The sequence below is a fragment of the Rhinichthys klamathensis genome, unplaced genomic scaffold (assembly GCF_029890125.1).
Source record: "Rhinichthys klamathensis goyatoka isolate OS25496 unplaced genomic scaffold, OSU_Roscu_1.1 h1tg000111l_1, whole genome shotgun sequence".
Lineage (NCBI taxonomy): Eukaryota > Metazoa > Chordata > Actinopteri > Cypriniformes > Leuciscidae > Rhinichthys > Rhinichthys klamathensis.
Genome location: NW_026606649.1, coordinates 5,485,251 through 5,499,443, shown reverse-complemented (window position 1 = coordinate 5,499,443; position 14,193 = coordinate 5,485,251). Strand labels below are relative to the sequence as shown.

Below are 14,193 nucleotides of genomic sequence, written 5' to 3'. Positions count from 1 at the left end.
CAAGTCAAACATTTAGACATACTTGACTGAATTTTTGCTTTATCGTTACGTTGACGTGACGACATAATTGGGATCCCTATGGAAAACGCCACGGTTGCTGCCACATCCAGCGCCCTTTGCAAGACTCTCAGACCCCCAATTGACTGGGGCGGGAGGCCTGCGTAGAGGGAGTTCAACTGCTTTTCCGTTATAACCCACACAGTGGAACTCTTGGATAACACTGGGAAAGCGTGCCTTTCTAGGGGAGAGGGACGCTGCGGGAGCCACATCCTGCCCGAAGGAAGTTAACATGTGGAGAATACACATATGGACTGGCCGGTTAGGGGCAGTGCAACATATGGAATGTCACTGGGGTGGCTCCAGCCTGAGAAGGGGGATGCAACACCGGACATTGACGGCAGACATATCACCACATATGGAACCCAGCCTAGCACAAGTTACACAAGCATACGAGCACTAGGCCTGGTGTCAGATGCTCCGCAACGTCTGACTGCCCGAAGGGGTGCGGAGGGAACCAACAGGGTTCGCCTAAGTGTGGAACTCGACTGGAGCAAAAAAGCACACGTATCCACTACATGTGGAGGGGAGTGGCGCAGCAAGCCGACACTAGAACGGGAACTTCGGTGTTACCGGCTGGTTGAAGCGAGCACACAGGAAGAAACAGGCTCAACACGTAGGCTATAAAACCTAGCGAACGTGTTAGGTGTCGCCCAGCCTGCAGCTCTACAGATGTCTGTCAGCGAGGCGCCGTGTGCCAGCGCCGAAGAAGAAGCGACACTCCTTGTGGAGTGGGCTCTCAACCTGGGCGGGCAGGGCACACCTTGGGCTTCGTAAGCCAAGGCGATGGCATCCACTATCCAGTGGGCCATCCTCTGCTTGGAGACAGCCTTTCCCTTCTGCTGGCCTCCGTAACAGACAAAGAGCTGATCTGAGGTCCTGAGGCTTTACGTTCTGTCCACGTATAGACGCAGAACGTGAACGGGACAGAGAAAAGCCAGGGCTGGGTCTGCCTCCTCCGAAGGCAGCGCTTGCAGGTTCACCACCTGGTCCTGGAGGGGAGTGGTAGGAACCTTGGGCACGTATCCGGGCCAAGGTCTCAGGATCACGTGAGAGTTAGCCGGGCCGAATTCTAGGCACGATTCGTTGACCGAAAATGCATGCAGGTCCCCTACTCTCTTGATGGAGGCCAATGCAACCAGGAGTACTGTTTTACAGGACAGAATTTTTTACTCAGCTGATTGCAAAGGGTGGTCTCTGAAGTTTGACAGACCAGAGACAAATCCCAAGAGGGTATAGAGAGTGGATTTAATCTCCTCGCCCCCCTCAGGAACCTGACGATCAGGTCGTGCTTTCCCAGCGACTTACCCTCAACTGCATCATGATGTGCGGCGATAGCGGCAACATACACTTTAAGGGTGGAGGGAGACAGCCTTCGCTCCAACCCATCTTGCAGAGAGGAAAGCACAGATCTGATTGAGCAAGTTCGGGGGTTCTCCTGGTGGGAAGAACACCACTCAACTAACAGGTTGGGGTAGGTCACCTAGAACCTCAGTGTCCTGTCCAGGGACCAGACATGGAGTTTCCAGAGGTCTGGACGCGGGTGCCCCGTCTCTGAGAGATCAGGTCTTCTCTCAGAGGAATGGGCCAGGGAGGGGCTGTCGCGAGGAGCACTAGTTCTGGGAACCAGGTCCGGTTGGGCCAATACGGTGCAACAAGCAAGACCTGCTCCTCGTCCTCCCTGACTTTGCACAGGGTCTGTGCAAGAAGGCTCACTGGGGGAAACGCATACTTGCGTAGGTCCCGGGGCCAGCTGTGTGCCAGTGCGTCCGTGCCGAGGGTGCCCTTGGTCAGGGAGAAGAACTACTGGCAGTGGGACGTGTCCGGGGTGGCAAACAGATCTACCTGTGCGGTCCCGAAGAGCCTCCATATCAGCTGGACCACCTGGGGATGGAGTCGCCATTCTCCCGGTAGCACCTGCACCGGTAGCACCGTGAGAGCTTGCCTAGTAGCGGCGTTTTGAAGCGGCCCAGCGCAAGATGTACTGCTAACATCTCGAGGCAGTTAATGTGCCAATGCAGTTGAGGCCCCGTCCACAGACCTGAAGCTGGATGCCTGTTGTACGTGGCCCCCCAGCCAGTGGCAGAGGCATCCGTGGAGACCACAGAATGCCTGGACACTTGTTCTAGGGGAACACCTGCCAGCAGGAACAAAGGGTCCAACCACAAGCTGAGAGTTTGGTGACAGTGCGGGGTAATTTGGACCCTGCACAAGCCGCTCTGCCACGCCCATCTCGGGACTCGATCGTGAAGCCAGTGTTGGAGCGGCCTCATATGAAGCAATCTGAGCAGCGTTACCGCGGCTGCAGATGCCATATGCCCCAGGAGCCTCTGAAAAAGTCTGAGCGAGCTCACGCAGTTCAACACTGACTGGACACGGGCCTCCATGAGGGGTGCTGTCATGTTGATCGAGTCCAACTCCATACCGAGAAAAGAGATCCTCTGCCCGGTGGTGAGTTTGCTCTTTTCCCAGTTGACCCGAAGCCCTAGGAGGCTGAGGTGACTGAGCACCATGTCCCTGTGTTCGCACAACTGCTCTCTCGACATGGCCAGGATGAGCCAGTTGTCGAGGTAGTTGAGAATGCGAACACCACGCTCGCACATGGGAGCAATGGCCGCCTCCGCAACTTTCATGAAGACACAGGGCGACAGGGCCAGCCCGAAGGGTAAGACTTTGTACTGATATGCCCGTCCCTCAAAAGCAAAGCGACGAAACGGTCTGTGTCGAGGGAGAATCGAGACATGAAAGTACGATCGATCGCTGCAAACCAATCTTGGGGACAGATGCAAATGCGTTTCTGCGTAAGCATCTTGAATGACAGCCTGTGAAGGGACCGGTTCAGGTAAACGCAGGTCCAAGATTGGTCATAACCCACCGACTTTCTTGGGTACAATGAAGTACGGGCTGTAGAAGCCAGTCTTCATATCGGCTGGAGGGACCGGCTCGATCGCGTCCTTCGCCAGTAGGACTGCGATCTCTGCCCTGAGCACAGGGGCATTGTCCGCCAGAACACGGGTGAACTGAATGCCCCTGTGCTCAGGGCAGAGATCACAGTCCTACTGGCGAAGGACGCCAAGGCTGGGGGACACCGGGCGAACTGAATCGCATAGCCGAGAAAGTTATGATGAGCCAGCGAGACAGGCTGGGGGCCGGTTGCCAGTGGCGGAATAAAAAGAAAAGGAAACAACAGATTCTCCACCCGACCCTCCACCAGGGGAAGGAGCAGCGCGATCATCTCCTGAAGAGCAGTCTGATCCACCTCTGGGTCGCCCGTCTCAGGGTCATTTGCACCTCCGCTTGTCTCCTGGTTTGGCAGCGGCCTGGACGGGCGAGGCCGACTTCCTGCGGCTTGCTCCACGCTGAGGCCTGGGTGATGGCTGCTGTGGTGGCTTAGCGGTAGCAGAGGACGCCACAGGAGGTTGACCTCGGCGATGGGTGGGAGCAGCAGCGGTCCGCCGGGACATGATTCCTGCTTCTTGGCGACCGAGAACTGCCAGGCAAAGCTCTGGACCGCGTCGCCGAATAACCCAACCTGGGAAGAGGGGCATCCAGGAATCGATATTTATCGGTGTCCCTCATATCCGCCAGGTTGAGCCAAAGGTGGCGCTCCTGGACCACCAAGGTGGACATCGCCTGACCAACGGAACGTGCGGTTTCCATCGTCAGGTCAGTTGCCGCACGGAGCTACCGGAGGAGCTTTGGGTCAGAGCCACCCTCATGCATGACCCTGAGCGCCTGGGCCTGGTGGACCTGCAGAAGAGCCATGGCATGGAGGGTGGAAGCAGCCTGTCCACAGGCTCTGTAAGCCTTCGCCCGTGAGACCGGATGAAAACTTACATGCCTTGGATGGGAGGCGTGGATTGTCAAATCCAGGAGGAAGCGGACGCTGGACACAGTTGCATCCCAACGGAATGCTCCACCGACGGGACATCCACATACCCCTTAGCCGCTCCGCCATCGAGGGTGGTGAGGAGGGAGGAGCCACTAGGATGGCTTCTGGCACTATACGGTGCCGTTCACATCCTAGTGAGCTCCTCATGAACCTCCGGGAATAATGGCACCAGGGCGGTGAGCTGAGAAGCCCAGAGAAACCAATCATCCAACCGAGAAGGTTCGGGACGTGGTGGAGGATTCCACGGAAACCCGACCTTCTCTGTGGCCCGGGAAAGCATGGCCGCCCATTCTGGATCGGACTCGGGCAACGCTACACTCCCCGAAGGGGGTAACGTAGCCGAATCCTCATCTCCAGAGGACTGAAGCTCCCCCTCCGATGCTGCGACCGACATCTGATCGTCAGGAGGAGCCCCAAAAGACACGACTGGTCGTCCATGAGAAGGACCAGCACGCTCTTTTGGAGGCTCCGGCGGTGGCAGCGTTTGTGAGGCGTGAGGGGCCCGCAGAGATTGCCTCGGTGGGGAAGCCCTCACGGTAATCTTCAGATCACCCTGGCTAAGCGCCGAAGTAGGCCTATTCTGAGGTCCAGAATAGGCACTAGATCGGGGCATAGGCGAGGGGACTGCACCTCCCTGGAGGTAAGCAAGTCTTGATCTTAAAGGAGAACTCCGGCGCAAAATGAACCTTTGGTCTAATTACACATTGTTACCTAGTCAACCGTTATCTGAGATTTGTTTTCATGATTATCGAATGTAAATAGTTTTATCTCTAAAAACAGTTTAGCCTATAAAGCTAGTATAACGCTAGTATATTGGGCATAGTGTAATGACAAATAAAAATCGCTTGTTAATACCACTAACAAGGCTGAAAATAGACCCACACTAACACGGTAGCATAATGAGGGTCCCTACCTTCAAACCGAAGCATTGAGAACTTTGTAAGTGTACAGACAGTTTAATAAGAAGATATTTTAAACATACAGTCAACTTCGCGTATACAGGCAGAATCCATCTTTGAAATACAGCCTTTACCAGTCAATCTACGAACGCCGATCCAAGTGCGCTGGTGAGAATGTGAACGAGCTATAAGTTGTGATAAGGTGAGCGCGAACAGCAGGCTTGGATCGGCGTTCGTAGATCGACTGGTAAAGGCTGTATTTCAAAGATGGCTTCTGCCTGAATACGCGAAGTTGACTGTATGTTTAAAATATCTTCTTATTAAACTGTCTGGACACTGACAAAGTTCTCAATGCTTCGGTTTGAAGGTAGGGACCCTCATTATGCTACCGTGTTAGTGTGGGGCTATTTTGAGCCTTGTTAGTGGTATTAACAAGCGATTTTTATTTATCATTACACTATGCCCAATATACTAGCGTTATACTAGCTTTATAGGCTAAACTGTTTGTAGAGATAAAACTATTTACATTCGATAATCATGAAAACAAATCTCAGATAACGGTTGACTAGGTAACAATGTGTAATTAGACCAAAGGTTCATTTTGCGCCGGAGTTCTCCTTTAACGCTGCCATAGTCATATTCCCGCAATTTGAACACAAACTATTCACAAAAGCTACCTCAGTGTGTTGAATGCCTAAACACGAGAGCAAACTATTGTGGCCGTCTGCTGGCGCCAGGGAATGACCGCATCCAGAAACGCACAAGTGGAATGACATCCTGAAAAGGACGCAGGGTCACGCTTGTGTTGCTCTTTCAGTTGAAAACAAATAAGAGAAAATAAAACTCTTTCCACGCTGAGGCACCCAGGGGTAGCCGCGGCTGTAATGAGTATAAACTCAGGAACGCCCATCGAACCAACACACACACACACACACACACACAGTGTAATGCTGTGAAAACAGCAGTTGTGAGCTGTAATGCTTGCGGCCACCGCTGATCGCGCCGTCACACCAACGCTGGAACAGAGTTGAGATGAGTTTTCCAACTTGTAGAGTCTCTTCTTGCAGCACTCGTGAAGTCAAATAACTTCTCGGCTCCGAAGTGAAAGACAATGTGTGCGTTCGCCCCCTTCCTGTTTATACCCACGCCGCGGGGTGGGGCGCGTGACGCGATTCATGCATGCCAACATTCATTGGCTTGTTCTGTAGACACTCGAAGATGATAGTGTTCCCTGAAGTGATCCCAATAACGTCGACTGATAGGGAACCTTTTTATCTAAAGGCATATGTTTAAATGCTTGACTTTAGCGCTGTAGATAAACACATTATGCCTACGTATGAACTTTTACAAAAATAAATATTTTTTAAATGGATGAATTGGATTGGATAGTGGAAGAAGCAGCCAATAAGTTGATTGTAAACATGGCAACTCCATCAATGCCGTTTAAAAACATTCCAGGGTGCACCTCATGTTGGTTGGTTTGTTTGATCAAGTTGATTGACAAAATGGCCAGAGTGTATCCCCAAGCTAACTGTAATCTAGACAAAGGATAACTACATTGAATAAACTACAATATAATCAGGTTTTGATTCATAAATTATGTTCCATCACTGCATGCCATGGCCATCAGAGCCCCTTCCCTAGGAGGAGCCTTCAACATTAGCCAAACAAAATTAAATTTAAAAGGCCACGGTTTCAACCTTTTCTCACTCCGGTATCTGACAAATTTAACATGGTCAAGACTCTTGTGTACCACTATACGGACTCCAAAAGGGTATGGGAATTTTATCATCATGAAATTTTGTGGTGGGGTATAATTTTATTTTATTATATATATATATATATATATATATATATATATATATATATATATATATACACACATGGGCGACCAGTATATATATATACATATATATATAAATTAATGAATATATTTAAATCCAAGCAGTGACTGATACTTCTTTTTTGTATCAGTAATTAGATACTAATTAGATACTGATACTAATTTCTTTTTGAAGTAGTGAATGACCAGTAAATTAACTGATGAGTGAAAAACTTCATTTAACAAACCCTGAATATAATATATTTCCGGTTTCTTTTAAATTATTATTTTTTTGGTCACTTTGGAACTTTTTAAGAAAAAAATATTACATCATGCTTTACTCTCGTGCTGTCTTTGAATCAGTTTGGACAAATCTTATTTTGTAATATGTACTACATAAATACAGTGTTTGTCACTGTAATCATCATAAGATTATGAATTTGATTCGGAAATGTGAGCAAACCCAAAGTATATTGATATGTTCATTAATATTTCAAGGCATGTATATCATCATAACTAATATAGATTGTGAAATATTTCTCCAGAGATATAACATGATGGAACACACTTATATCCAATTAAAAAAATCAGACAGATCAAATGTTTCAATGAAATAAACATATAATAGTCATATAATGAAATAAACAAATGGCATGCACCTAAAGTTTGTGCACTTATTGTGATATTGTATATAAGAAAAACATAATTAGTACAGTACGTTACAAATATGTAGTTCAAATTGGAATGTTTGACTTTGTGTAAAGATTTATGAACTGAATTGGAATATGATGTGGATCTTCAGAAACGTGGTTTTAATAAAGACTAACTGGGAACAGAATTGACAACTGGCTTTCATCCCTCTCTATTTCACACCCCATTTTCTTTCTTCCAGAGAGTGAGGAACAAAAAGTGGGGAGTGAGAGAAAGTGTTGCATAGGCACATTAACAGACAGCACTGCCAGAGGTCCTGAAAGTCATAAGAATATCAGGGAGTATGAGGCACTTTTCCAAGCCTGGTCTCAGCAGAAAACACTCTGCTAATTTATGCTCTCTTCCCTTACACACTTTTCAAACAAACACACAGACCCACACTATATCACACATCTGGACCTGGCCTGCCTCATTCTTTGACCTCAGCACAAACAATCTATCACTTTGTGCAATGTTTCAATTGAAGGAAACGATTGCGTACAAACTCAGAACCGTAGCAAACTGAAACCCAGATGAATGCAGGAAACGACAGAATTTCAGCAGAATAATCACAAATTTTCTCATGTTCAATTTAACGGAATAACCACTTTTCAATTGCAAGTTTATATGACTTATGTTTTGACTAAACTGAATATAAATTTTTTTCAAGACTGTGCTCAGGCCAAAAAACACTACATGCAGTGAGAATATTTCTTTTTTTCCTTAAATTGAATTTTTCTTTCATTACAATTTACATATTATATTATCAGCTATTTGAGTGAAAATTTTAGCTCACATGGACTCCACAAGTAGAATTTTTAATATTTCTTATTGACGACATCCCCCCCGATACTGACGCAGTATCATTCTGTATCGGTCTCAAAGCACCATTGCTGTCAGTTTTCTTTTTACACATAATGAATGGAAACAGTCATCTGTCTTGGCTAAAGAAGCCCAATCACTGTACTGTATCTAATTCATTCACTTGGTATTAGTATGTGCCTGGTAGCATTTATTTTGACAGCCCTTTTCTGATGAATGGAGTAATAGGATACATCGTCTCTTACAAATAAACCCAAAACTCAGACCAGTTTACACGACAATAAAAAACCACAAAGAACATTTTTAAACATGTAATTTGAAGTAAAACCTTCACCGACAGCTATGAAGAACTTGTTTGTGCATCTTCCATTCTAAGCAGACAGAGTCTCTCAGACACATGGGTGACCTATTTTCTACTGTGCATTCGTTTTATGACTTATCCCGCTAGAGCGTGTGAAGGGCTGCATCATGCAGTACACAGACGAGGTTTACTGACCCTTGGGGGGATTCAGAGATTCACAGTGATTTTGACTCACCTTTTTCACCTGGGCTTCTTTAATTTTCTCTAGTGCCACACGGATTTTCTCAGCCTTCGCTTTGGCAGCTTGCTCCTCCTGTGGATGACACAATGACATGTTAACAAAGAAACACTCGCAGAGCATTACTTATCCACTACTGAGGTATGAAATCAGACAGGTGGATTTCTGTTTCACACACATTCTCACTTACCTGCCCTCTCCAACATGCAGTCATCACATCCATTTCTGACCATTTAAAACAATCCTGAAACAATTGCAAAGTCTCTGTATCTGATCAACCAGCAACCAGAGACACAAAAGGAAGTTACACGATCACTCTGCACATGTTAACGATTCCTTAGAGAAATGGCTGCTCATTCATTCAATACCAATTGATACACAGATTCACCGCTGCACCAGCTTGAATGTTTCAGAACTCCATTAACCAATGTTCTCATCATCACAAACAGCAGCTATAACAAGACTATTTGAAAGGCCTGACAGGTACTTCCAGCTGAACTTTCAAAGCTGCCGCAGGAATGGCCTGATGAAAATAATTTAAATAATCCGAAAAAAAAATGTCTACTGCAGCTCAATCTGAAGAAACATGAAGCTGAAATGAGCATCGGTCGCGACACACAGATGAAAACGCTTCCCCTCACACATCTCTACACCCAGAGTACCTTACACACAACTCTACTGCTCAGCATTGGGAGGGGATTGAGACCTCCCCCTCTCTTTTCTCTCTGTGAAACAGCTGCATGTCTCTGGTAGCGTGCCCAATCACAGGGTTTAATCTCTCTCACCAGCAGACCAAGCCGCCATCAGCTATAAAAGACCCTCTCGTACCACTTCTCCAATCAGAATGTACATATGCTTCTCAGCGGCCAATCAATTAGGTTTGTTTCTTTGACCTTCTTTCCACTGGCCAATAAATTTGAGGCCAAATGCAGATGATATTGTTGTCTGATGCTTTTTCTGTGGTTGTGGGAAAACACCCTCCACCGTGGGGATGAATGATATCTAGGCCTTGTATTTATTGTTTCACCCATTTATTTAAAGAAAAAAGTTAGTTATTTGGAGGGGGTTTGAAAGGACAAGAATTTTAAGTCAGGTTGCGTAACTTGCGTTACCCCCTTACGTCAACTTTGATTATTATTATGCCATGTTTTTTCTAACAGAACAGAGATGGGCAGATTAAGAAATACAAAGTCAAAGAGACAAATAAAGATTTCAATATGCAAAGAATGTGCAATGAAACGCATATAATGAAGACAGGAGAGAGTGGGGAAGGAAAAAAGAGGGGTATATGTGATCTGAAAGACCAGCTTCTCTTTCTCGAATCATTGTCTACGGCAGATGCATATTTATGATGCAGAGAGAGAGAGAGAGAGAGAGAGAGAGAGAGAGAGAGAGAGAGAGAGAGAGAGAGAGAGAGAGAGAGAGAGAGAGAGAGAGAGAGAGAGAGAGAGAGAGAGAGAGAGAGAGAGAATGAACAAAAATGGGAGAGATCTGGAAACAGCCGAGGCTCAGGCTTCGATAAAAAGCATTAAATTCCCTTTGAAGTCTTTTTTCCTTTCTCCAGTTCTCTCTCTGTCTGTGTTTGAGCAAAGAGTCTGTGTCTCAGCAGTCTGCAGTGAGTCCATCCAGAGTGAACAGGAAAGCAAAAACACTGTTTGAGAAATCTGATGAAATCATGAGGAAACCAGAGTGGGATTTCAAGAACATCTCCGTTCTTGAAATTCTGTCTCCGTACATGTCATGACAAATAAATAAAACTTAGATGACACAAATTTATTTAAAGAAAAAACTAACCCTAATTAAAAGGACAAACTCATTATTTAATGCCACTTAAAACCAAAAATCTAATGTAAACAACAAATTCTGCACTATTCTAGGTCACTAGAAATTCTAGAGATCATATTTTGCATACTAAGAAACTTAACTTATAAAATACTAAGAAAATGAATTCAAAATAGCTATTCCTGTTAACATTTTATATACATGTTGTAAACTTTAATACACTTACTATACTACAAGTATCAGAAATAATGTTGTAATGCAGTACATTGAACTTCAGAAAATAATAAACCGTATCAATTGGGCCGTTGCACAAGCTTCATGGTTTAACAAAAGCTCACACATCCTTGAAAAATCAAAGTGGCGTCAGATTTAAATTTGTATTATTTAGTAACTCGACATAACAAAATGCTCTTAACCCACCATTCCCTGCACCAGAAAAAGCATCTACATTGGTATGACAACATGGGAACTTCAATCACATGCATAATATCTGTTCTCAGGAATAAATTAAAAAAGTTAGTCAATACAAAGCCTTTTGTTAGCTAATTAATGTTTAAATGTAAATGTAAAAAATGCAAGAATGTCTATGCTGCATGGCTAACAGATTTATTAAAGAGATAGCTGACCCCCCAAAAAATCTGTCATTACTTACTCACCCATGTAGTTAAAAACCTGTATGATTTTCGTTCTTGTATGGAACAAAAAAACATTATTTTGAGAAATGTATCAGTTTTGTTCCCCAAAAAAACAGTTTGGCTACCAGTACTCTGCAAAATATCTTTTGTGTTCTGCAGAAAGAAAGTCATACAGGTGTGGAATGACTTAAGGGTGATAGAATTTTCATTTTTTGGGTGAAGTATCCATTTTAAAATAATACTGTTTTATCACAAGGAAAGTAAAACTGTCTGGGATCCAATATATATTAAGGGAGTCACTAGTGTTACTATACTACTTGTACAACAAACACCAATTCCACACACAAATTGTGGCATAAAAACAAAATAATAGGTAAATCTGTTTCAGTTTTATATATGATCTCTTGAAATGTCCTAAAATGAAATTATGTAAGTGATGAGCAGCCATTTCTTCAGGGAAGCAGTGATAACAAGGCATTCAAAAAAACAAACACCTCTCTACAAAATATCCTGCCAACCACTAACTGTTGCATTTAAGATACACATTTCTTAAACGAGGAACAAAGAATCTTTGTAACTTTATCACTTTACATTAGTAATGAAAAACACAATCTGGGAACGCTGACCATTAAAACTAGGAAACCTGACTAAAAAAAATAAAAAAATAAAAAAATACAATAAATAATACAAAAGCCATGTTTTCTTGTCACAGAAAGGTAATGTAGGGTGTTATTATATAATGTATAATAACATTATAGACACTTTGGGCTGGATGATCTGATTTCAACTTTAAATGGCACACATATATGAAGATGGCAGCAAAGAGAAAAAAGAAAACAGAAGATACAACACTTTAAAAATGTAAGAAGGCAGTGTGGGTGAAGCAAAGTGTCAAATCTGGCTAGAAGTCTGAGGTTAAAAGGCTTTCTGTGGACACATAAACCCAAAACATGCAGAGAAAGGAAAAAGCAGCAAGCGAAAGAAGGTGTCACCTTGGTCAGCAGGTGAGAGGGTTTTCCTGCAATGTTTTTCAGAATCAGAGAGGTCTCCCTGTCCAAATACGAGTGCTTCAGGGTGCAGGGAAAAGACAAACAGAGATTAATCAGTGCAATGATTACTGTGATTTCAAAAATGATAGAAATACATACTTGATTGTGGTAAAGCATAGAAAGTGTGGAAGCACCTGAGCATCGATTATTCAAAATCAGAAAGAGGTGGCATATAAAAGTGTGGAGGGAAAAAAATATATAAAAGAAGAACTGTCTTGTGTACTTCTTTTAGTTCTCAACACAATATTGTGATCACAGTTCTCTTATGCCGAGAACACACCGCTCCTGAGGTCCTTTTTTTCAACCAAAAGGATGACATTATGAATCCTGGAATTATCACAGGTGTGCAAAGAAGACCCAGTATTTTGAGAAAGAACATACTGTTTACACATATCCTTTACACCAGTCGTACACACACATGCACGCACACACACACACACACACACACACACACACACACACACACACACACACACTTACAGTCCTTTGATCCACCTCCCCCGCCTGTGAGGCGAAGTCAAGATGCCGTCTGGTAGCTTTACCATTGGCCCTTCGGAGTAAGACATGCTGGGAAAAGGGGTGGGGGAGATCACATACAGAAAAGGTGCAAACATAAACACATTAATCATGCAAGCAGACAATGCAAAATGATGCATGCACAAGCAAGGGTCAATATATGCTGTTACTCTGGTAAAACATTATGAATGTTAGGGTTTAATACAATCTAATCGACAATATGCTCCATATACTGTTGATTAGAACAGAAACCATTTTTGACTTGTGCCTCAGTTTACAGTATTGGACGTACAATGGAAGTCTATGGGGAAAATGATATTTTTGTTAATGGGATAGTTCACCCAAAAATGAAAATTCTGTCCTCATTTACTCATCCTCATAAGACTTTGTCTTATTTTTGAAAAACAAATGAAGATATTTTTTTAATATTCTGTCATTTTTGTCCATCCACTGAAAGACGTGGTTTAGCCCAAATCTTCTGAATTGATTTATATATAAATGAACAAATTAAATGTAGGCTTTTATTCACATATAAACATTGATCAAAGCACATACACATACATAGAGCACATGAATTATAGTAAACAGAAGCTCAACTGTATACTTGCTTGACACGTGAGATGGACAAAAATGATGATAGAATATTGTATCGTGAAGGTGAGTAAATTATGACAGAATTGTAATTTTTGGGTGACCTATCCCCTTAATGGGCTTGTATTTAACTGGCAAGTTTTCAAAATGATCCTTTTTGTGGTGAGCTGAGCATACAGTTCTAGGCAGATTAACTTTTAGTTATGCATTACCAATGCAAATCCTGTGGGTGGGAGTGAGTTTGCTCCATGTTATCAATACTTCGCAGATAGTTACGTCATGTCCCTTCTCGGGTATCCTTGCACATGCTGTGCAAAAAAATACTAGTTTATTTGGTCATGACAGTTTTGACATATTTTAAGCAATTTCAGCACATCAGTTTCACTGTTTGACATAAATAATTCAAGTCTTTTGGCATTACTTTAGAAACAGTATGTATTTTAACATTTACTGTGCTGCTCTGCCTAATCAGATAAAACTGTATTTTCATATCTTAACTGTAAACATGCTTTTTGTTTGTTTTTAAAAATTATTTTCAGATATTGTCCATAGTATTTTTATTTATTTATCAAAAATAGGTTTTTATAGATCGAAAAACACTTTAATTTTCTCATAAAATACATTGCACATCACCACATTTCTCAAAGAGTCTAAAAACGGTTTGTTCGAAGATTCAGTCTGTCTAAACCTCTCCTTTCTGAGAGCTACTCTGCTCTGATTGGTCAGTTGGCCTAGTCTGTCGCGATTGGTCTACCGCTTGCAGCGCATGGCGGGAACGAAACTCCCATTACCATATCTGAATTTTAACTCCAGAGGCTTCCTCAGTGCTTATATACACAGCGATAAGAACGATGCCGTCGTTTTTTCCCGTATCAATTCCAGCGTGAGTCCTCATCCTT

General features: G+C 43.6%; 1 protein-coding gene across 1 annotated transcript in view; it reads right to left on the bottom strand.

Annotated features, from left to right (window-relative positions):
* raph1b (Ras association (RalGDS/AF-6) and pleckstrin homology domains 1b) overlaps positions 1 to 14,193 on the bottom strand; it is an 80,015-nt gene that overhangs the window by 15,504 nt on the left and 50,318 nt on the right. The window contains exons 6-7 of the mRNA XM_056254248.1: positions 12,131 to 12,205; positions 8,719 to 8,796 (exon numbers count right to left, since the gene is read on the bottom strand). Coding sequence (XP_056110223.1) covers positions 8,719 to 8,796; positions 12,131 to 12,205 — 153 coding nt within the window. The remainder of the gene's footprint in view (positions 1 to 8,718; positions 8,797 to 12,130; positions 12,206 to 14,193) is intronic.